We start from the raw sequence: 24,683 nt of genomic DNA on the forward strand, positions 1-24,683 counted from the left end.
CAGCGCAGCGCCTGCCTGTTTGCTCGCGCAGTTATTGCCGCCCCCATCCCTCCGTGCTGCTGCCGCCCTTACACATACACACACACACATACATTGCACGTTACATTTTCACAGCACAGACCACCTCGCATCCGTCCGTTGCACACACACACATACACACATTTCACATTGCACTTTCACATCACATCACTACATTGCACTTTCACATCACATCACTACCTTGCACTTTCGCATTTCACATGACTCTCCTCAACACTTGAGTCACGCAAGGCAAACGAACAAATCAAGAAAGCTCCGAGATGGCAAAAGGAGGAGTAACCAAGGAGGAATTAACCAAGCTGGACGACAAGCTCAATGCCACAATCAAGGAGAACAAGAAGATGGCGGATTCCGCCATCAACACTATCATCAACCGTCTCTCCAAGCTCGAGAAGGAAGTGGAAGCCTTGAATAAGGAGAAAGAGGAGAGGGTCAAAGAAAAAGAGATTAAAGACGAGGAGACAAGGAAGGAGCGCGCGATGTGGAAGGAGGCCCAAGAAGGATGGAAAAAGGAGAAGAAGGAGATGCAAGAACAAATGGACATCCTCAATGCCTCAATCGCATCCCTCACCCCCGAGGAAGGCGAAATAAACAATGAAACCAAAGAGGCCATCAAGGAAGAACTCACCAAAGCTCTCACCGAAAGCTTGGAAGACAAGCTCGTGGCCTCAAAGGAAGGGTGGGTGGAGGTGGTCAAGAAGAACCTTAAAAAAGAAGCCAAAGAGGACGCTCACAAAGAAGAGGCCCTCCTTGTACGCACCACACTTGAAGAGGAAAGATGAGGCATGCCCGCCGCCTAAATATAAGAGTCACCGGCATGGAAGAAGGGAAAGACTCCACTCCCGAGAAAGATGGCAAAACCCTATGTACCAAACTTGGGTACAAGATAGAAGACCCAACCCCCTTCACCAAAGCTTGGAGAGCCGGTAAAGACCCAACCAAAAAGATGCCCCTCATCCTCCAATTTCCATCGGAAGAAGCCCGTACCCTCTTCATCCGCAAGAGGGTCATTCTACAAGGCCTCACAGGGGCCCCCATCTGCCTTGATGATGACCTCACAGAGATGCAAGTAGAACACAGGAGAGCATGCATGCCTCGAGTACAACAAGCACGCAAAGAGGGGAAACGGGCCTCCTACCGAGACGGTCGAGTCATCATTGATGGCAAGGCCGTAGCATAGGCACTCGTGGCCTATGGGACACTATATGAGGAGATACACATGGCAGTTTGGAACTGCAATGGCTCTCTATGGACACATCCAGGGAGACTAGAGGAGGTGATGCATGACCGAGACATTGTTCTACTCACAGAGACACATGCGAGTCCCGAGAGAGGCCTACCTCGAGTACAAGATTACCAATGGGAGTCTCTACACAGGAAGTGCACACGACACCACTTCTAGAGGATCTTGCGGGGTAGCAATCCTCTATCGCCGCTCACTTCACAGCAGGATATAGATAGTAGCCCGCGACCCAGAGGCACGCTACATGTGGATACGGATTGAGCTATCGGAGGAGCACACTCTATACATTGCCATTTGCTACTTCGCGCCTAGCAGTTCTAGATTTGCACATACAGGCGGAGCAAGGGTAGAGGAGACCCATACACATGTAGGAGAGGAGGACGATGATACACAATCACCATATACGTGTCTCAGGGAGGGGATCATGAAGTACTCCAGACTAGGGGAAGTCTTCCTTATGGGGGATTTCAACGCCAGGACACAAAGTAGACAGTGTGACATCTACGACTTCGATGACCCAGAACTACTCTCCACCCTGGAGAACACAGAGGCAGAGAGGACCTCCAGAGATACTACCACGCCCACACCATATGGGAGACACATACTCCGTTTGGGATCACAACACCGTCTCGTTATCTATAACGGGATGGCGCAATGGCCATCATTTGGAGGCTTGACTTGCATACCACCATCGGTATCTGGTGGAGGTAGTACAGTGGATTACATCATCTGCCTCAGAGAGGTAGCTCACCTGCTCACATCCTTCACCATCCGACCACTACTTATCGGGGCTGACCACACATACCTTGCTCTCTCTTTCACTGGCTCACCCATTTCACACACACCACCCACACCCACGCCACACACTACCATACATTTCACACATGAGCTTGCCAGAGTCTTTTCATCACATGTGTATGAGGGGATCTATGCTCTCGATCCAGATACACCACTCTCTACACTCACTAGCCAGCTCTTCGCAGTTCTTCACACTTCAGCCCTCAGTTGCTTCCTACACACCACTCACAGTGGCCGACCCCCACCCTCTGGGACGATGCCCCAGAATAGATGGTATGACAAGGAGTGCAGAGACCTCTACAGACAGCTGCGGGCTCAACGAGCCTTGGAGGAGATCCTCGAGAGCGAGGTCAGGAGACAAATGAAGGCCATTACACGCCGTAAAAGGCGGGCCTTCGAGGAGCAGCAGGAGCTTGAGCTATACCACCTTCTCATGAGTACAGACTGCGCCACAGCATGGAGGATTCTCAAAGAGCCACGTCCTACTACCCCACTAGAGGACCCCCAGACCTGGCAGGACTATGCCGAGCGTCTATATCAGATACCTGGGCAGTCACTGATCCCAGAGCCATCCGACCCTCGACCTACCACTTTGACTTTCTTTACATCTACTATGGTGGATGCACTCTCTCCCCGACTCTATTTGGTCTGTACATCGACGAGATTTCAGATTACATCCTACGAGCAGGCGGCACGGGCTCAGACTTGGCAGGTATACCACTCCACATTATGCTCTATGCTGATGATATCATCCTTGTTTCTGAGACACAGGAGGGATTACAGAGCCACCTGCGAGCCTTAGATGATTTCTGCACACACAAAGGGCTCACAGTGAACCTTGGCAAGACCAAGGTCATGATCTTCCATACCTCCAGGACAGTTCGTAGTAGAGCAGTACTTACAGCAGTAGGCGGAGAGTTCGAGGTGGTTGACTCATATGTTTACTTGGGGGTGACTTTTATTGGCACCACTGGCAGATTTTCCATGGCCCAGGTAGGATTACACGGGGATATGCAGTGCTGGCTGGCCTAGAGCGCAGATGCCATCAGGCCCACTTCCAGGAGCCCCGCACCAAAGGGTGGCTCTTTTGACACTCTAATCACACCTGCCATGATGTATGCCGCGGCCGTATGGGCACCAGGACTCTCAGCACCTCTATGGACACAGAGAGAGCATCCACAGATCATTATGATCTCTCGTTTGCTCCATAGCAAACCCTCAGTACCACATGACATCATTAGAGCAGAGCTAGCCACACCACCGATGCTAGTAGAGGCCCTTTTTCAGATGATCTGTTTCATTCAGCGCATGCGAGAGCTCCCACCAGACAGACTCACCCATAGAGCCTTTGAGGCATCGATACAGCTGCATCGGGAAGGTGACACGAGAGCATGGTACTCAGGTCACAGAGTGGTTTACATCCCATGGTTTGGACATCACACACCTGCCTCCTTTTCAGTATGATCCTGACTTGACTCTCCTCATACACGCCTCTCACACACTGAGAGGAATCGTGTTCTCAGACAGGACCTCTGGCAGCTCTACATTAGGGAGACATGGATCACACCCAGAGAGCCTCTCCCCACAAAGAGGTAGTATTACAGAGATCACTTCCTGACTATCCTAGCAGATGGGTTCATCCAGAGACCGAGATACATGGATATCTACATGCCACATAGAGCACAGGTCGCCATCGGACAACTCGGAGTGTCGTCACACCAGCTAGAGATTGAGGCAGGACGAGCTACACATGTCTCCAGAGCAGAGAGGATATGCAGACTTTGCACAACAGAGATTGAGAGCGAGGAGCACTATGTTTGCAGATGTAGAGCACATGAGGAGATCAGAGGTAGATACCTGACCTTGTTCGCAGATCAGCCCACTCTACATCAGATTTTTGAGTCCAGAGACCAGCGACAGTTTGGCCTCTTTCTCCTCGAGATACAGCACCATCGGGACTCCCTCCTCCAGGTAGCATCAGCTGGGAGAGATAAGCGCCAGACTAAGCTCACAGATTTTTTTCAGAGGACCATGGCAGCACCACCACCTCCGACCATCCAGAGAGGAGTGACTCTACAGAGCAGGTTGAGGAGGTCCGAGTTCGTAGATGCCCACGTACCCATGGACGCAGGGCGCCTCGCTTACACCAGAGCGAGATCGAGGAGCACTACTATAGATCTTTGGAGGAGAGATGCCTCCGGGCTTGTGCAAATCCAGCAGCCATCTTACGAGGACTGTTCATACCCTACCTGCCCATGCATTCTGTACTACACCCGGATTATGGTAGTGGATGGAGCTAGAGATAGGATAGCATTTCATCTTATGATTGTACAGCCTACCTCAGCATATAGGATTACATCTTTTCCCCAGTTTTGGAGCTCCATCCCCACCCTTGTATCACTTTCCTCCCCCAGTCATCATACAGGATAGTCACTTTTACTTTTGTACCTTTTATCCTTTACGGATACACAAAGGACACCCACCTCATGTACTTTGATTTGTCTCATAGGCCGACTTCGGCCTTTTATAGACGTTAAAAAATCTTTCTCTCTCTCTCTCTCTCTCTCTCTCTCTCTTTGAGTGTGTGTGTGTTCGCATCGGCAAGAATCACACGAGACAAGGCAATGAGGGATGAAATCTGTAAAGCAATTTCCATTAGAAATCAGCAGAAAACAGTAAATTGAATGCAAATATTCTGATTTTTGTCGAAAATCAATAAAATAAAGGTAAAATTTTCCTGTTTCTCTTTGATTTTTGCTAAATTTCAGTAAAATCAGCCAACAGGTACTCTGATTTTATGAAAAGCAGCAAACAACACGTAAATTATTACCTGCACATTGATCATAAGAAGAAAAAATAGTAATTTCAGCCCATTGTAAACTACACGAAATTGAGGTTATCGGACTTAAACCAACCCATAGGTGTGCACATGGTCCTTTCTCTAGCCAAGCTGGCTGTGATACTGTCAAACAAACAAACGGGAGGATCTCCCAGCTGCACAGATTGCCTATGGACACACGTCGGACGAACGACCTGACCATAACTACCATTCAGTGACAGCTCCCCCGTGCTAGGGCCATCGTCTGAGGATGTAGGAGTGCGCGTGTTAGACCGAGCGGGACATAAGAGATGCCCAAGGGCAAGTCTAGCAGAGTGCTTATACCTATCCTTGTTTGTTCATGGTGACTTGTAGAATGATGGATTGTGACTCATGTACCTCTCAACAATGAGGAGCTAGGGTCCAAATAGGTTCTATTAGTCCTTGCCTATAGTCTCCAAACTCCCAGAGTTTCATAGTGTTTCAACCCCATTTAGCTGAGAAATCATCAAGTAGTTAGCAGGAACAAGGATTGAGCCTGTGCTTGTGGATAGACTATTAGTGTTGATTCGTGAGGGCTAGCGAGTGCATCTTCATGCAATAGTAACTCTATTGTGCTTGACAACCCAACACGTCTTTGTGCCCCATCTAGGTTGTTGCCTTGAATATTGACATTATTTTATGTTAATGCCAGATAGCTATGCTATAGATGTCCACTGCGACGATCCGCTACAGACGACATTGTGCTCATTCAGGCTCTCTTGGGGACTACTACAACATCTGGATGCATACAATCCTTTTGTGTGGATAGAGATCTCACAAGAACCTTGGTAAACCAAAGTTACGATGTTCGACACCACACAAGCATGAGTAACCGCATTTCACACTTCAAGGAGAGCAAGTTGAATATGTGACATCCTATGCAGTTACTTTCAAAGGGCTGCAATTCTCTTTTAAGGAGGCAGCAAGAGCCAGACTTGTGTGAGGTTTTACAGCTTTGGGAGAAATTGAGAGATAGTGAATGATCATTGAGGCATTGTTTTGAGCAATTACTTTTCTTAATAGGATATGGGAGCTTCCTTACAAAGGTATCCCTGCTTAGCACTCACATCCTCCGATCAACTTACTGATAAGTGGAACACCTATTTGATATGGCCAGATGTGCACATAGCCGGCTTTACAGGGCTTGGGAATTGATGGTTTCCTGCCTTTCAGTGTGAAATTAGATACGACTTGGATGTGGAAATTCCTTAGCCATTGGACACAAAACACTACCAGATACATCTGCTACACACCCTTCCGGATGGCCTACATACATGGACACACACCTTATGCATGGTGCTAGAGTGCCGTTGGCCAAATGTGGATCTCCTCACACACTCCAAGTTTGGAGACTGGTAGATATGAGGGTATATCATGAGAAGATAACATATGCCAGATGCATTACCAGGAGGTGGAGTCGGAGGAATTTTTTTTGGTGCTTTTGTACTATTTATATGAGATCCAAGGGAGGTACCATTGCCTTTTTGTGAAGGCTTTGGACCATTGCATTGGATCATTTGCTTTGAGGATGTTAAGAGGATCAGAGTTGCCTTGGACTATTGGAGTTTAGACGTAACAGAGAGACTCCCTTGAGGGAAAGTAGGGTAATGGGCCCTCTACCAACATAAAGGAGTCCTCACAGATGTTTCCAGCGTGATTAATGCAGTTTCAGCAGCCTCTACTTTCTCATCTACTGACTTACCTCCTTCCTAGAGGAGTAACACCAGACAAGGCCATTGCCTTTTGTATACCAACTTGCAAGATGTCCATGACCACGAGGAGCTCGCTTACAGCTTTCTTATCATCAGCATATTCGAGCCCACCATTATAGGAGGAATGCATGACGACCCAGTGGTCTCTCCGAATCCTTGAGGGAGATAATGTGCTGAGCAGAGACCAGTTATGACTCCTATGGATTTGCCAGTTGTAGGCTGCCCTCGAGGAGCTTGTTCTTACTAGGGATTAGTTAGAATTATGCTTCATTCTTTCTAACACCTTATGATGTCACATATGTTGTACCTTGTTCTGGTCTCATGATAGAAGTCATCGTATGTTGTACCTTGTTTTGGTCTCATGGGCTATATTGGCCTTTAAGAGTCGTCAATATCTTTCTTTCGTTCTTTCTTTCTGTCAGTGGCGTAGTATTTTTTTGAAGAGTGGAATCAGTGTTGTTTTTGTTAACCGAAGTTTGCATTTGCTGTTTGTATGCACCTTAACTGTTAGTATCCCATCTTTTGGTACTGGGTTGAAGCCAAAGGATCTTCTCTGATCAACGTCTCCCTTTTTTTCTCTTTGTTTCGTTGCAGTCAGGCACTTCTTATCCTCTTTAGGAGCTCAAGCCATTTTGTGGGCAGCAGTGGTCATTCAGAATGATTTTCACAGCTCTGTTTTTTTCTAGAAAGAAAAGAGATGAGTTTAGGGGTGGTTCAGACTGCGAGGACAACCGTAGCGAGCAGGGACGACCTCGGATGTGGCATTAGCTCATTTGCCAAAAACTTTGAGTCTGCTTTTCTGGACCCGCCACTCAGCGGGCGGCGTCATCAGCCTGGAAGAGAGCTCATCCGTGTTAGTTTGCAGCGTCAAAAGCGGGCATGTGTCGATCTCAGGACATCCCGCGCAGAAGCTCTAGGATCTAGCTACGCTGCCAATGTCTATTTGCTATTCAGTTTCTTCCTGTTTTAATTTATCCTACTCAGTTTCGTGTGTGGACTGCTTGGCAATTCAAACGCCTTGACTTTGGGTGATGCCCTGCGCAGTCCGAACAGGGCCTTAGGACGAGGCAACAAATTGGCTCATGATCCATCACAACGTCCAAATTTAAGTTAAAAATGTTTAATGAGTGGTATTAGCTGGGTAATAACAGTGGGAAAGAAAATGCACTCTTTTATTCATTAAACACTTCATGATCAGACCATATGGTTTCAGTATCGAGAACAATCTTTTCATGCAGATTAATGTTCATAATGGTGTGCCACAAGCTGTTGCTAAGGTTAAACATGGGGCATCCTTTCTTGTGTTTGATGGAAAGGATGGACTCGGACATACTCCATATCAAGTATCTTCCCAAAAATACACACTGCAAGATCATGATCACCAAATTATTGATCTATTGCGCTCATGGTCAAGAAGTCAGCCACAAATTTCAGGTATGGGTTTTTGATGTGTTATGAGCTTCACAGGTTATATATGCATAATATACCACAGCATTATGTACTATCTTGCATTAGATTTATGACAAGTGTTGCAAACAGATTCTTGTTAAAATGATTTCTGAATACGTGATGAAGTGTTAATATTTTACAAACTTAACTAGTTTGTGCATGGCCCTTTAAAGTCCTTTCATGGTTCCTAGTCCGATGATAGCACTATGTGCTGGTTTTGCTGAATGGCCATTTTAGTGGCAGTCATGACGGCATTCTATTGTAAACAATTTTTTGCAGCAGTAATTAATGAGAGGAGCTAGAAAGAAATGTGATCTGCACGATTCTATAATAGACTTAATAGGCTAGTGCAGTTGGGTATGATCTTGTCAACTTTGTTTAACTGACCTTGGACTTATACACAGCCAGTCGTGAAGTCCTACATAGAGATGCATGCATGGTGCCAGTTGAGTGTTGTTATTGGAGGGAGACTGCTCAGTGCCAGGTCAAAACCGACATTGGTTACTGCATATGTAGATGATAGATATGGTGATTTTGGGACATTCCCTTTCATGTTAATGTTTCAACATTTGCTTCAGCTCAACTAAATCCATTCGTGCTCAAGTTTTATCAATTCTGTTAGGTGGCTTACTCAAAAGGAACTGCTTGCTGAGTTTGAAGGTTGCATTTTTACAGGATCTAGTGACTATCTTGTTCCAATTAGTGGCATCAAGGAAGGCAGCTACTTTGACTTATGTTGTAAGGTATGCCTCAAGAGATTTTAGGCATGTTGTTCTGGCTCTTGCTTAAACTACGGTTATCAGGACAAGAAGTCAAGGAAATTGTCATCTTCTTGCTAATTAACCGGGATTATTTAAAGACTGTTATGAATGGATCTGTACTTCCTAACACGCGGCAGTAACTGCTGTTTTGCAACAGCCAAAATATTTCGTGTTTTCAATTTGTATGAAGCATGTGTTGTCTCAAACATTGCAAACCAAGAGACCTCCTGCCAACATCGTCTGTCCTCTGGAAACTGATTTACATGTGTACCCAGTCACCTGTGGTGAGCTCCTCTCCTAGCTCTGAATTGCTTGTGAGAAAGGTGATGTCTTTGTCTTCCACTATCTCCTTCAACCTCCTTGGATCTATCCCATAGCTGTGTTCATGATCCTCGTCTCACACAGGCTAGGTGCCTTTATTGAATGGCTTACTACCTCCACCCATCCTTGGTGTTTGGCTTAAATCTCTACCTTCATCTTCTCCTTGACTACTAACCAACTTTCTTTTTTTCCCGAGAAAGAGATCCTTCTATTAGTTAATAAATTGCCCATAGGGCTACAACCACCTCTACTAGAGAGGGCTACAACAATCATAAGGGGAGACTCTCCCAATGAAAAAACAACATATGTACAATGAGGCTAAATTAGGAGATGGGAGGAGGGAAAAGCCACACCGGTGGACCGTAGTGCCATCTAAGCACACCCTGGACCATGGTGAAGAAAGGCCCAGGGTGCCAGAGTCGAAGGAACGCCTCTCTACACTCCCGCATGCGGTCGGAGTTGCCCTGGAGTCTCTCGAACTGTCCCTTGAGAGTATGGATCAGCTCTAGCCAAAAAATCTCGAACTGTCTCTGCTGGTGGTACAGGGCGAGCCTCAGAGATGCTGAAGCAGCGGGCCCGCCAGATGAACCAGAGTGTTGGCGGGCCACATACGAGCTCCCAACACTCCTCTCTCTCACTGCACCACTCTTGTGGAGTAAGCTCTGTAGCAGGCTGGAGTGTAGATCGACCCCGTGTATCACTATCATCCTGCTGGTGGAGGATAGCTCAAACGGTAGTGTCGGGTCAGTGAGAGTGGACCAAGCAGCTGCCTCCCAAGTGTACTGTCGTGCTGTGGAAAGAGTTGGCATCAGCGAAAGGACACGAAGCCAAACCTGCTGTGCCATAAGGCAGTCCCAAAGACAGTGACGTTGACTCTCCACAGGATGGTCACAAGCTGTACATACTGCCGAGAGACCACTATGTACAAGCCAGCTCCCCACTGCTATCGCTCTATGTGCAACCAGCCACTGGAATCAAAGTGACTCACCGCGGTTGTCTGGCGTCCCACAACCTCGCCCAAAAAGCTGATAAGAACTCAGCTGTGAGACCCTCCTGCCATTGAGGTGCTGCAGCAGGAAGAGTCTCTCTCCGTGCTGCTAGTATGTGACGTTGTCAGGCATTTTTTGGATGAGCATAAAGAAGGTAGATCATGCCAAAAAGTTTGCTAACTAGCCTCATGTATATATGTGTACATAGTGCTTTGAGTCTTGGGAGTGACCTTGTAAAAATTTATGCACAAAGGTTTGGTTTTTCCGGCTTGGGTACTAGTGTTTTGGGTTGTTCGAGTCCCCAAGAGAGAGTACACCCCCAACTTCGAGTGGCCATAACTCTCTCATCTTTTATTTGTTTTTATCCTATGGATGCTCTACGGAGATCTACTCGAGACGAGCTACGTCTTTTATGTCCTTGGTTTCTTCTAATTCCAAGTGTGCTTCATGCTAGAAGAGTTCTTCATAAAACTTTACAGGTGCTTATCACAGGTGGTTTCGGCGGTGCAATAGTTCTTCCTTCCGACGGTGTGACTCATGCAAGGCTATAGAGGCACCTGCTTTCCTTGTCGTTTGCACGCTAACATCGTTTTGGTGTCCGCACCCGAGGAGCAAGTGCTCATGTGCTTCAATTCTTGTGAAATAGGTCTATTCTACAGGCAGAGAATGTAAAGGGGATGTGGATCCTTATGGACAACCGCCTATGTATGTGCAAAGTGTGGACAACACTTGAGGCGGTCGTGTAATTGGATTGCATCCTTTGGAGGGTCGTGAGGTTTTGTGAAGCTAAACATTGGGGGCCGAGTTACCCAATGTGAGGTGGATTAGGTACTGGAGCGATCCATCGACATCCCTTGAACTTACGACGTCACATGTAAGTGTTTTTGTGGAAATTGAACATGGCGGACGAGTTTCCACAGTTTCATGGATTGCCTAATGAGAATGCACGGACTTTTATTGAGAAATTGGAAGTTAATTGCTTACTGCGAAATATACTAGATCAAGCTATATTATTGCGGTTGCTGCAATACAGTTTGCAGGATGAGGCAAAAGTTTGGTTACAAAATTATGAAGAGGTGGTACATGCACAAACTCTAGGGGTGGTTTTGGATTTCAGTCATGTGAAACAAGCTTTTTTGGCACAATACAGATCCATTGAAGTACCTGATGAAGTTTGACATGAAATTTTGGGATAAACTCAGAAGGCTAATCAAAGTGTTGATAATTTTGTCATGCTGGTCTCCCGTTTATGGGATAAATGGTCCCGAGCTTTGGGAAATGAAATCCCTCCAGCCATGTTAAAGAAGGACCGTTTTGTGGCAAACTTAAAGGAAAGTCTGAAGTTTTAAGTTGAGCTGAAAAGGCCCGCTACCTTCGAGGGAGTAGTTACTATCGCCAGGGAGAAAGAATGGAAATCTCAAAGACTCAATGAGTATAGGAAAGCGGTCCATGTGCAAACTAATGGTGGCAGGGAAATCAGGTAGAGGTTGAAGCCCAACCTGCTCAAAGGGTTGCGAACACTGAACAATTACAACGAAATATGCAAGACATGATGACCATGATGCAAGAATTGCGGCTTAGTGTTCTTGGAGGTGGTCGTGGTCGTGGTAGAGGAAAAGGAATGGCCCAACCATATGAAGCTCAGCCTAATGCTAATGTGGGTCGTGGACAAGGTGTCTTTGAGCCACAAAGGAGGTTCATCCCTACCTGTTATAATTGTGGTGAACTAGGTCATATCAGCACTCATTGTCCAAGGTCAACAAGGATGGGAGGTGATATGTTTCCACTTCCTCAGCAGATTCCTAACAGGGCTAATGATTATGCAGTGGATACACGGGGAGATCAAGGTATTGAACATAAAAATCAGGCCTCAACCTCTGGTGATCATGTGGGTATTGTGCGGGTTGAAAAGAAAGAAGCAGATATGATGCCTGTAGGCAAAAGAGAGAGGGAAGGCTATGTTGCTCCAAGTCCTAGTAAGAAGAAAGGGAAAGAGAAAGAGGGTGAAGATGCGAAAGTTAAGAGGAAGAGAAGACCTTGTAGACGGTTTAAAGTAGCAGATTTAACTTTGGGAGAAGGTCAAATAGCTTACAGTTTAAAGGAAGACCTGATTGGGAGGAAAGTAGATTGTACTTTTGGACAATTGATGAATATGGTGCCCAAACTTAAGAGGGTGTGGAAGTCATTAGTGAATCCAGAGAAAGTGCCGAAGCATGGACAAGTCAGAGTGTTGGCTGTGGGAGAGTTACCCGACATTTGTCCTGTGCTGACGCTTGGCACAAAGGTGTGGGCATGGGAGAGGCCTACATTGATGGAGGTGCTCAAGTTTGTGTGATCACACAGTCATATGTCGAGAGACTGGGTCTCATTACATGCGGAAGCTCTGGGTTTAGGATTCGACTAGCAAACTATACCAAAGTGAAGTGTTTGGAAGTTGAGGTCTTTAACGTGAAGGTTATAGTAAACTTTCATGTTATTCCACCTGACCTTAGAGCTTTTTCTCTCATTTTGGGATGACCTTGGTTGAGAGTTGTTGGTGCTGTGCAAGATTGGGGCAAGGGTACAATCTGTGTGTATGGCAAGAAGGGTGAAAAGAGGGTGATAGCAACCCCGAACTGCGATGAGGACCTACAGTCGCGTGAAAGCCCCCATCCATCTGGGCATTGTTGACTCGAGAGGTGTAAGCCACTCAGCAGGTACTGCCTGTGTGATGTCCTGGCACATACTCTGCACCCATCTCATGCCCTGTATAGCTGGATGCTCTGAAGCTCCTCTGACAAACCTGAGAACTGTAGCCAGTCACCCAAAGTGCGTGCTGGATCCTCTGCCATGGGACCCCAAGAGACATGAGGCCTACTACCAACCAAGTGGCCTCTCTGAGTGCTGACCATGGGGTTCCAAACAAGGGCTTGTCTCACGTGCTCCTCCGTGCAAGTAGGCTGGTGCTGCTCCAGGCCTCTCCGCAGCTGCTCCCAGGATCGAAGAAAGCTCACAGCAAAATGATCCTCTAGTCTCCTACTCAAGTCAACTCTGTGCATCTTTGTGAAAATCCATCTGGTGGAAGGTCTCCAAGGGCCTCCAGCCTAAGGCACTCTAGCAATAAGTTGCTGAAGCAAAAACTCCTTCTAGGGCTCCTCCCCTGGAAGCAGTCCTCTGACAACAAACTTCCCAAGAAGGGCTCTTCTTTGTTGTGCTGGGTCTATGATCCCCAACCCCCCCCCTGAGAACAAGGTAGAGTGATGACCTCCCAAGCCACTTTGGCCCGGGCTATCTGAGTATCGCGCCTTGACCAAAGAAAATTCTTGATCAGCCTCTCTACCCGACTGATGCAAGAGCTCGAAAAGATCCAACAAGATGTAATGTACCACATAGTAGCCAACAGCACGTGGTTGGCCACTACAACTCTGCCTGCCAAAGAAAGTCGTGCCGAGCTCCAATGTAACAGCTTCCTCCTGATGGACAGGAGGAGGGGAGCAATCTGCTGCTCAGGAGACAAGTCCAAGCCAACCTGACAGCCCAAGTAACGAACTGGAGTCCCTGGGGGGATCCATTTGAAACCCTCATCTGGCATCCGATCAGGCTTCGGAGCACTGCCAATCGAGAAAGCCAGTGTCTTCCTCCAGTTGATCAGTTCTCCTGATGCACAACAAAAGGTCTCAAGAGCCTGCTCACACCTGTGTAGGTTGGCCTCCTGGCCCTCCAAGTGCAAAGCTGAGTCGTCTGCAAACTCAACATCCAGTAGCTCATTGCCCCGAATAGGAAGCGCTAAGCCAAGTAAACCTTGTTGTGAAACCAAAAATCTGCTCATCGCCTCAGCATAGAACAGAAAGAGGAAGGGGGCAAGAGGGCAGCCCTGTCTGACCGAATGTGTGAACATGAATTGATCTCCTCTACCTCCTGCCAAAAGCACACGACTGTGTGCACGTTTGTAAAGAGCTGACACACCTCTAATCCAGGCATCTGAGAAGCCCATCGTGCGAAGAGTGCCCTCCAAAAAGTCCCAATCAACTCTATCGTAGGCCTTCTCAAAATTGAGAAGAAGAATCACAGATCCTCACCACGAAGGCGCACGAGGGCAGATGCCTTCCAAAAAGTAAAGATGTTGTCAAGGATACTGTGCTCCTTGACAAAACCTGTCTCAGTCCCATGTATAATGCTCTCTAGAAGTGGTTGAGTCCTCAAACTCAGAGCCTTGGCAAGAATCTTGTAGGCTAAGTTAAGGATGGTGATGGGTCGCCACTGCCGAATCTCATCCAAGGAACCACCCTCCTTGGGAATGAGGTAAATCAAACCCTCACTCATGCTGTCAAGCATCTTTGTAAGATGTACTGAAAAGCGCTGCAGAGGTCTGAGCCAAGAAAGTCCCAGTAACCATCCTCACCTGGACAGCTACCACGGGGAAGTGCTCTGAGGGCCATGTGGAGCTCCTCTAGCTGAAGAGGCAGCTCAAGCTTGTGGCGCATCTCCTCAGTCACAAGACAAGGCATCTGTGCCCAAACTAGCTCTCTGCGTGCATCCTGGCACTCCGACTGAGGCTCTGCTGACAACAGGTCATGATAAAAGTCAGTAGCAACTGCACGCATGTCCTCTAGCTCTGAAGCAACTGACCCATCAGGCCCCCTCAACTGGCTGACATTATCGTGCGCATGCCGGGGTCCCACAGTCTTAAAGAACGCCCCCGTAACTCTGTCACCACCTGGGTCCACTGAGATGCCTGTCGATGGAAAGCAAACTCATGACGCCTCTCCACTGTGCTGGCAAGCTCTTGGCGAGCCTGCTGCATCTGCTCCTCCGACCAGGGACTGTCTGGGTGCTGCTCCTGCATCCTCTGCAGAGAAGCAACGCCTCGTCGAAGACGTTGCTCCTCCTCTCTCGCTGCAGCCAGGCGGGCCGTAGACTCCTGAAGAAAGAAACGGCTAAGCTGAGCAAGTCCAGAGGCCACTCTGTCAGGTGGAGAGTCCTGCGTGTCCAAGCCCTCTGTCCAAAGGGCCACCGCTCGCTCTCTGAGCTCAGAGTCCAGCAAGATCCTCTCAAGGATGTGTAGCATTGTGTTGCCCCTCCTCTGTCTATCTGTCACTGTGAGGATCACTGCTGCATGGTCCAAAAAGGATGCCCCAGCCAAGATGCAAACTGACCGTACTAACCAACTTTTTTGAGTTTTTCCTTGATCTTTTCAAGACTGCTATTGATATGGCCGTCATCCATCTCGTTCGATCTGTCTAGTATCACCTTCATGTGGCCAAGTTTAGTTTCCGTGATCTTCTCTTCTTGTATTTTCTTGATGCTCACTGATGTATGGCTCCTTGTGCATCAGGTAGTCTTGCATTGCTTTCAGCCCTCTTTACAAGATGTTCGTGAGTACATTCTTTTCTTTTGGTACTGTGATATATTTCTCCATCTCAGCAATAGCCTTGGATGAGCCTTCCATGTAGTATGTTTCATCAGACAAATAGGCAGGTGTAGGTATGTGCATCCAAGAATCTGTGCTTCAAAAGTCTTATTTAATCTTGATCGTACTTTTTTTTTGGTTCCCATGCTTTGCTTCTTTGATCTTTTGCTATTAACCATCTCAGCAATAGCCTTGGATGAGCCTTCCATGTAGTATGTTTCATCAGACAAATAGGCAGGTGTAGGTATGTGCATCCAAGAATCTGTGCTTTTAAAGTCTTATTTAATCTTGATCTTTTTTTTTTTTTTGTTTCCATGCTTTGCTTTTTTTTTGAGCCTTTTTGAGTCTTCCGCATTGTCCAAATCTCAGGCGCATCAAATAATGTGTGACAAGATAATCAGTCATCACACTACCAAGGGGAAAAACTCATAATGCCTGAAGCATATTTGAAATGTCAAAAATATTCTATATGGCTTATTCGCATCTAGTGGTACTGCAACCATAAATTCAATCTTAGAAAAGTAACGCACACCTCACAATCGATTAAACAGCTTATTAACCCTTGGTAGGAGTGTAGCAGGAAAAGTATGTCGTACTCTCTATTGTGGGTGCTCCTCAGTGTGATGTGCAAGAAATCTCACTCCAAACACAGAAATGAACACGGTAGAGCATTATAGAACAAGCAAGAACAACTTAAATGACACAACCGTAGACTCCAAACCCAATGGAACTCGAATAACTCATGGAACCAATACAGACTTTGGCTGGAAGCACTCTCATCGCCAAGCGTAGGATTCACGGGTACAATGGGGTGTCGAGGCTCCAATTGTCGAGGGAGAGTGCAGATGTGCAAGTGCTAGATTGAACACAAGTCTTTAGACTCAATGACTCATAGGACATCTAGGATGCATACGACGACTAAAACCAACTGAGCATATATACAACCATCAAGGGTAGCCAACGGCTAACACAAATATCCCTAACAGTCCAGCTATGCCTATCTCCAAACTGTGATGGTGGTGAACTGGCTATGGTGTCCACTAGAACACCACTCCTTGCGTTCGCTGCCACATGTCATGGCCCAGGCAAGAGTCCACCCGGTGTGAACCCAAGACCAAGTGTAACTGCTTGTACAGTGCAAGTGACACCGTAGCCTTGCTACATGTTGTCTGCCACAAAATCACTCACTCTCTTGGTGAGAGAAAACACTGGAATGGAAAACTGCTATGTATACCAAGATAAAGAAAGGAACTGCATAATCACAACACAATGTTGAGCGTGAGCCAACCCTCTAGATCATGTCAACCAAGAGGCATCTATAATCTGTAATCCATAAGACCAATCGCACTCAACATCTTTCAAAGTTTCAGTAGGATAGGGGGAGAAAGGGTAGGTAGGGGCGAGAGGGGTGGGTAGGGGCAAGTAGAGGGAGGGTAGGGGTGAGTAGGGGCTAGGGGGGTGGGTAGGGGTGAGTAGGGAGTGGGCTGGTAGGGGCTAGCAAGGGGTTGTAGGGGGTGAATAGGGGGAGGGTATGGGCTAGGGGGGTGGGTAGGGGCGAGCAGGGAGTGGATTGGTGGGGGCTAGCAAGGGGTGGGTAGGGGCGAGGTAGGAGGCGAGTAGGGGGTGGGTAGGGGCAAGTAGGGTTGGGTAGGGGGTGGGTAGTGTTGGGATTGCGGCTTTGGTCTAGCCCGAAATTGTATAAGTGAGAATGATCTCCTGTATTCTAGGTGGATTAGGTGGCCTATGGCATGTGGGATATGCGCAAAAGTAGCCTAGGTCATGGTACTACCCATGGGGGCTCTTTCTAAGCATAGTAAGGGTCATTTGGAGTAGTTGGAGTCATCTTAAATTGCCGGTGGATCCGAAAATTAAGCCTCTCCCTTTAGCATGTGCTTGTGGCAAGTGGTACAGGCTCCCTTGTGCTATTTAAGCACCTCTTGTAATCACTCATTTCAAGCAATATAGCAATTACTTTGTGTCTACATTCTACTCCAATTTTATTGTGCAATTATTGTGCGATTAAGCTTGCAATTAGCATGCCTCTCTCTCTTAATCTCCCTAAACTCTACAATTGGTATCAGAGCTTAATTAGCACTTCCTAATCATTTCTATGATCCTTGACCATTAGCCTCTACCTCTCTCTCATAGCTAGTTAGTACACTACTAACTACCTTGAGCATGTTCTTGAGTTCATAACTCTTGAGCCACTACTCGATGGTTAGTAGGATGCCTAAATAGCATTGGGACCAATTAGTGTGTTATTAGGAATTTGCATTTAGGCATACTAACATAATAAAACCCCTCTCTTGGTGTGGCTTTAAGTGATACATTTATTCGATTTTTCTTGTATCAAAAGCTCCATTTCATTATGATGAATGTGTGAGCTCATAGCCCTTTGCACTAGCTTCGATTAAAGCTTGCTTAACCTCTCCTTAATCACCTTCTAAGTTTGGGTGTGCTGTGTGCTGAGGCAAGCTCAAATTAGTTAATTTTGAGCTATCTTTCACAAGCCACTCACGTGGTCATGCGGTTGGTTTCATCCTATTCTTGGTGTGTGAATTCATGTGATCAGGGCTCGCGGCGCGAATCTAGGATGTCTCTTGCAGAAGGTCAATTTTGAGGCTATCTAGTGACTGCCGATGCAAAAGGGTAGGTACGTGCAGAGGGTTATATCCTATCCAAGTGCGCAACACTCGCACTCATGTGAGTGCAAGTGTTTTATTGCATTGAAAGTTCAATATCATAGCCTACTCTTGGCAACACCCTGCAAACGCTACCTATCCTGGACCGCTCGACTCCCATCATCATGAACTTTTGTAGCTACTTCAGTGGCCAAGTGAAGCCTGGCTCAAACCACCATTGAACTTGGAGGCGAGAACCCTTTCTTGCTAGAAGCTCAAAGGTGGTGCACAATGTCCAGTTTTGGTTTTGCAACATCCCGTGTGCCTCTCATCCTACTCACAAGCAGCCCTGCCATCGACTTCGTCTCCAGGTGTGCGCGCCTTTCACTGGCCAAGGCATCTAAGGTGTCATTTTTCAGTGCAGGAAATTTGGGGCGCTATTTCTAGGCTTCAAAAGGTGTAATTTTGACAATCTTCAATGGCGAGCAATCCCACCTGACTTGTAGCCCCACATGCAATTTGATGCCAAGCCACATCTACTCGCAATCGGGGTAATTAAGATCCATTTTTTGACCAAGCCTAGGGCTTATTAGCTTGATTTGAAATGACCTCATAAAATCTATTGAAAAGATTGCACTTCCAAGCCAAAATTGGGGTGTATATGATCATCTTCACTTACGGAGATGAAATGAGTTGATAGTTGTGCTTTATGAGGAATTTTAGACAATGGCATTAGAGAGTTTCCAGTTGCTAAGACCACTCCATAGCACAATTGTTTGTATGCCAAATTCCTTTTCGATGGAAGACACAAGTAGTGCATGCTTGGGCTATTGGAGTACGGTTAGACATGCAAATGATAGAGGAGCCTTTAGTTTTTTTTTTGTATAGGTTTGGCATTGCATTTCTTAGAATATTGTTGCACGTCATTACGACGCATGGAATAAATCTTGAATTGGCATCAAGAGAGAAACAAAGCACTTGTTGGAGGAGAGGATACAAAAACGGATTTTGTTGAAGAGGAGGATGTGAAGACGAAGTGGTTGAAGATGAAGCGGTTGAAGAAGACGAAAGTTGCTCTTGGATTAGAACGAAGCAAACTTTTCCCCTGGACTTGAGATGTTGCTCTTGGATAAGAGCATTGGTTGTTTTTCTTCTAGAATGGAGTGTGGCTCCTGGACTGGAGTGTTGCCCTCTAGATTGGGGATGCGTGTCGTTTGTGCTCCTGGATTGGAGCGTTATCTTTCTTCAATGTGTTTTAGCCCAAAGCCCTAGGCCCTAGGTGAGGCTTGTTGGGATCGTGGGCTTTGGTCTTCCGTGTAAGTGAGAATGATCTCTTGTATTCTAGGTGGATTAGGTGGTTTAGCATGTGCTTGTGGCAAGTGGTAGAAGGCTCTCTTGTGCTATCTAAGCACCTCCTGTAATCACTCATTTCTAGCAATATAGCAATCATTTAGTGTCTACATTCTACTCCAATTCTATTGTGTAGTTATTGTGTGATTAAGCTTGCAATAAGCATGGCATTACCATGAATGCCTCTCTCTTATCCTCCCTAAACTCTATAGGTAGGGGCGAGTAGAGGGAGGGTAGGGGGGGGGGGGGGGGGGGTGGGGGGGCGCATTTTGGGCATCTTGTAGCTCTTTTGTTAGTACTTCTTTGAAAAATTCACAGACAACATGTTTTGGATGAAGTAGGATTTGAAAGAAACATGCCCTTTATGTCCTTTGCAAGCAATCCCCTATACAGATTTGAGATAGGAGGATCTACGAGCCGTACAATCATTGGTCTTACCAGAAGTTTTACAAGCCAATCTCTTCCAAAATCATCAGTGCTCGACTCTTCTGTCAATTCGAAAGAGGTGAATCTTCTCTTCTGGGACAAGCCACAACAAATATGATTGTGTGTTGTAGAAACGTGGTCTAGCAACATCAAATGATCCCACATCCATGCAGCCGAAAGAATGGGTTGGGGGTTGTTAGAGTCGCCCAAGTTGACTTCTTTTACTAAGTCTGGAGAGTGCACTAGTAAAGATGTCTTTGTAGGTGAAGAGGTTTCCGCTTCTTGGATCACAAAGACATCATGAGCTGATATTTGTTCGATATTGAAATCTGCATGCTTCTTGTAGCCATCCTTGGGGAAGCTCGTTGAAGGGTAGTTCATCTGACACAAAGGTGAGCTTTGTCTTGGTTGGAGGGTCTGCGCAAAAGAGGTTGGGGTTTGGGCGAACTCCTATAGAGGAGATTTATTTCCTCTTCTCTGGTCCTGTATAGGCTCGCCAAGCCCAAAGGCTTTCTCTAGAGGAGCATCGAAGGCATCACGTGCTTCTTGGTTAGGCGGCACACTAGGGCCAGCTATTGTAAGGACATTGGAAGATGGGGTATCCTTGAGCAAAGATTGAATAGAGACCACATAACAAGGCATAGACTTGGTAGATTCCCACCACTCAAGCAGGGCTTCCTTTGGTCCATCAGGTGGAGTAGGCTGTTCTAGTTCGGGATTGGATTCCATTGTCAAAGAACTCTGATGCACCACTAGATCCATCCCCCCTTCAAGGCGAATAGGCTTCATTGGGGAGCAAGGAGTATGTATCCACATCCCATCATTCCCCAATCATATAGCACTTTAGTGTGCCGTAGCCATGGTCTGCCAATGAGCAAGGGGAAGCCGCTCTCGACCTGGGAAATGCGAACCACAATAAAATCCAAGCTGAAGGTGAAGTCTTGTACCTGCAGAGGCACCTTATCCACTATGCCCAAGGGATATACAGTCTTGGTCAACCAAAGTCACTAAACGGGGCAGGTCGGGTAGGCTGGAGACCTCATGCTAGCATAGTGAACTCAAGCATCGGGTTGATGTCAGATCCACCATCAACTATCACACCTGAGAATTGGTGCTCGAGAATAAACACAGGGAGACGAGGGCTTGTATAATTAGTGACCGGAGCAGCACGATAGGAGATCATGTAAGGCTTTGTTGGCTGCACTTGGAGGTGCTCGCCACTAGGCCCTGTACCTGGGTACAGAGATTGAATAGTTGTAAGGGTGTCACTTTGGAAACCCGGATCTAGCCGAAGCATGTCATTTTGAAAGATATTCTTCAAAATATTCTTTGTTGAAGGCTTTTCTCTTTGTAACAGCACCTTCTTAAGTTCTTTGGTACCTTGATCTGCTGTAGGTCAGCTACTGCTTCCAAGAAGGCCTCATCTATATTAGAGAGCAGAGAGGTGGGTCCGGCCTTGGTGTAACAGGCTTGGACACTCCAAGGGAGAAATCAATAGAAACACACGAACAAAAACTTCAAAATCACTAAACTTTGAGAGAGAGAGAGAGAGAGAGAGAGAGAGAGAGAGAGAGAGAGAGAGAGAGAGAGAAGAAGAAGAAGAAGAAGAAGAGAGTTTTAACGTCGTAGGAAACTATCCCAAGAGACCTTAAAGATCTACACATCAAGCGAGAAATCAATAGAAACACACGAACAGAAACTTCAAAATCACTAAACTTTAAGAGAGAGAGAGAGAGAGAGAGAGAGAGAGAGAGAGAGAGAGAGAGAGAGAGAGAGAGAGAGAGAGAAGAAGAAGAAGAAGAAGAAGAAGAAGAAGAAGAAGAAGAGAGTTTTAACGTCGTAGGAAACTATCCCAAGAGACCTTAAAGATCTACACTTCAAGCGAGAAATCAATAGAAACACACGAACAGAAACTTCAAAATCACTAAACTTTAAGAGAGAGAGAGAGAGAGAGAGAGAGAGAGAGAGAGAGAGAGAGAGAGAGAGAGAGAGAGAGAGAGAGAGAGAGAGAGAGAGAGAGACGGCATGACGGAATTTCGCATCCAAAAGCATTGGCCCCAAAGATTGGCGCCCCTTTTGGTATTTCTTTATCATTGATCATTGCAAAGTACAACTCTCGAGGGACCTCTGCTCTTAGACTCTGCGTTCAGATGCCCTGTAGAGTGAGGCCCTAGGGGCTCTTATAAGCAGTACAAGGGATCCCCAAAAGCAGAGCCTCAAAATCGTCAGGTTCAAAAGCATCTTGGCCCAAAAGCATAGCGCTAGGGCTGCCAGCACAAAATGCGCCACAAATCACGAAGATCCGTATGTTGTGCCATGTTAGCAGGCTGCTGCAAATCACAAAGGTCCATATAGGGCTGCCACGTCAATAGATCCACGCAAATTGGGCCCTTGCTTTATTTTAATGCTCTTGTGTCCCTTGGGCTCCATTGGACAAGACCCCGTAAGTTGGAACAACTTATAATATTGAATCTGTGAGTCTCGCTAGGATTTATCCGGTCGGACATGCCACGTCATCAATTTGTGACTTTTGGCACTAGTGGATGGGATGGCTTGTCAGATGTTGGAGGGGGTGCACTCATTGGTGAGACTGGGGATGGAAGAGTTGGACTTGGTGGAAGACTGAGGTCGAGGGCTGCCCTCTGTGCCCTAGCGTGCTCCTCTACTTACTGCAACTTGTCCCGAGGGGCTATCACATTGGTAGAAGATGGCGGCGGTTGAGGGATGGTGCTTACTGCTCTTAGGTTAATCTTTGGAAATGTGAATTTTGGTTGGCTCTGACTCGGACTCGAAGATGTGGAGGTACACTGTTTTGGAAAAACCTTATTTTAGCGATTCTTGGCATCAGGGCAACGTCTCTAGTAGTGCCCATATTGCCAGTATCTGTAGCACAAATTGGTCGATTGGATGGGCGAGACAAGGGGCGAGCTGATCTCGGCGTCTGGTCTTATTGAATGGAGGTGGACGTCGATGTGTAGAAGCTTTGAGGGTCTAACGGAGTGTTAGCATGAAAAAAACTCAGAGATGGAAAATTAGTTTGCATAGCTTGCATAGGAGGGGTAGTCAACAAAGGGGACATGTGATATGGATGTCCATAAGGGGAAACCGTGTTGGATGCAGGAGCCAACCCTTGTTGAAGAGTAGGGGTGAGGCTCTGTTGTAATTGCCACAATCCCTTTAGATCATGTCCGCGCTTCTCCCAAAGTGGCAATAACCTCGAAGCAGGCATTCTTGTGGAGGATGCCCTGTAGAGCGACATGAGCTAACAGCCGATTGTTCCGATCCAAAGATCTCTTGTGCATTGTGGCACCTCTTTCCATCCTTTTCTCATGTGGGTTGTTACCACCGGTATTGTTTTCTTGACCCCTATCAGTGTCTGTTCCTTGTGGAGATCATCAAGAAGTTTTCACCTTGCAAGCATCAATGACGGCTTGCAAAATCTTAGGCAGATAAAATTCTAGCCGTAGCATTCTTTGAAAGTATGTTAGAACTCGGTTCACATAAAAGTTACCCCGCTTTGGTTCTCATGGATGTTCTCCCATATGTAGTTAAGGTAGTTCTTTCCGTCTTGAAAGGGTGGCCGATCATACACTCACGAACATAAGAGTTCATGCTCATACTAGCAGTATGACAATATTACTTGACTTGCTTATGGAGAAGCGTATGCTATAACCATAACTTGCTACTTGAGTGGTCAAGCCACATAGTAGTTGATGATCAACAACCATTAGAAAACCCCTTCTCAATAGAGAAACTCAGAGCTATCGAACACATCTCAAATAGAGATTCTCCTGTCTAAATATCATTGTGTGCAATAAGGCGCTTCAAAGAGTATCGCAAACTCTATTCTTCTTCCCAAGAAGAAGTTGGCTATCTCATTTTGTTTAGCAAGAAAAAAATTTTCGACTTGTAGTCGACTTACCTTGGCAACAAGGTTTGCATCTTCATGTGTTATCCATGTACCCAAAGGTCTACATAGTACTCATGCTGTACATGGGGCCACAAGTTGCGTTTGTAATTTTGATCTTTTAAATAGTACAAAAGAAGGATGGCTCTTGGCGCACGTGTATTGTTTACCATGCGTTGAATAAGAATACCATCAAGAACAGGTTTCCTATCCCAAGGATTGATGATATTCTTGACTGATTAGAGGGTGTTGTAATTTTTAGCATGATAGACCTCAAGAGTGGGGACCATCGGATTCGTAACAGGCCGGAGGACGTGCACAAGACTGTGTTTAGGACGACATTTGGTCTTTATGAGTTCTTAGTGATGTTGTTCAGTCTTACAAATGCTCCTGCTACGTTTAATAGGATGATGGATTGGATCTTTTGCCCACATCAAAAGTTTGTCGGTACATTCTTTGATGCCATGATAGTCTATTCAAAGAATGAAGAGGAGCATAGGCGTCACTTGACCTTTGTGTTCAAAGAGCTACAGAGTCACAAGTTGCTTGTCAATCCTAAGAAAAGCGAATTCTTCTTGAAAGAGATCTATTTTCTTGGCCACTTAGGGTCAAAGGATGGTGTCCGACTGGATCTTGCCACGGTTGAAGCAATGAGGACATGGCGAGATTTGAAAACTGTGCATGTTGTCCGTAGCTTCTTGGGCTTATGCTCTTACTACAGAAGGTTTATCAGGAACTTTGTCAAGATTGCTTCACCCCTACATGCTTTACAAAAGAAAGAGGTCACGTTCAAGTGGACACAAAAAGAGATTTCAGCT

The 24,683-nt window shown here is 46.4% G+C and overlaps 1 protein-coding gene and 1 pseudogene across 5 annotated transcripts in view; both read left to right on the plus strand.

Moving 5' to 3' along the window:
* Nucleotides 1-299: 299 nt before the first annotated feature.
* Nucleotides 300-1,219, plus strand: LOC147417266 (uncharacterized; annotated as a pseudogene).
* Nucleotides 1,220-7,249: 6,030 nt separating this feature from the next.
* Nucleotides 7,250-24,683, plus strand: part of LOC147417267 (protection of telomeres protein 1a-like) — a 33,138-nt gene continuing 15,704 nt past the window's right edge. The window contains exons 1-2 of one of the 5 annotated variants that reach the window (XM_086507748.1): nucleotides 7,250-8,086; nucleotides 8,777-8,844. In XM_086507748.1, coding sequence (XP_086363874.1) covers nucleotides 7,843-8,086; nucleotides 8,777-8,844 — 312 coding nt within the window. In that variant the 5' untranslated portion in view covers nucleotides 7,250-7,842. The remainder of the gene's footprint in view (nucleotides 8,087-8,776; nucleotides 8,845-24,683) is intronic. The other 4 variants (XM_086507747.1, XM_086507750.1, XM_086507749.1 and 1 more) reach the window with 4 other exon arrangements.

This window comes from Adiantum capillus-veneris, unplaced genomic scaffold (genome assembly GCF_014529385.1).
Source record: "Adiantum capillus-veneris isolate H3 unplaced genomic scaffold, ASM1452938v2 Hic_scaffold_295, whole genome shotgun sequence".
Lineage (NCBI taxonomy): Eukaryota > Viridiplantae > Streptophyta > Polypodiopsida > Polypodiales > Pteridaceae > Adiantum > Adiantum capillus-veneris.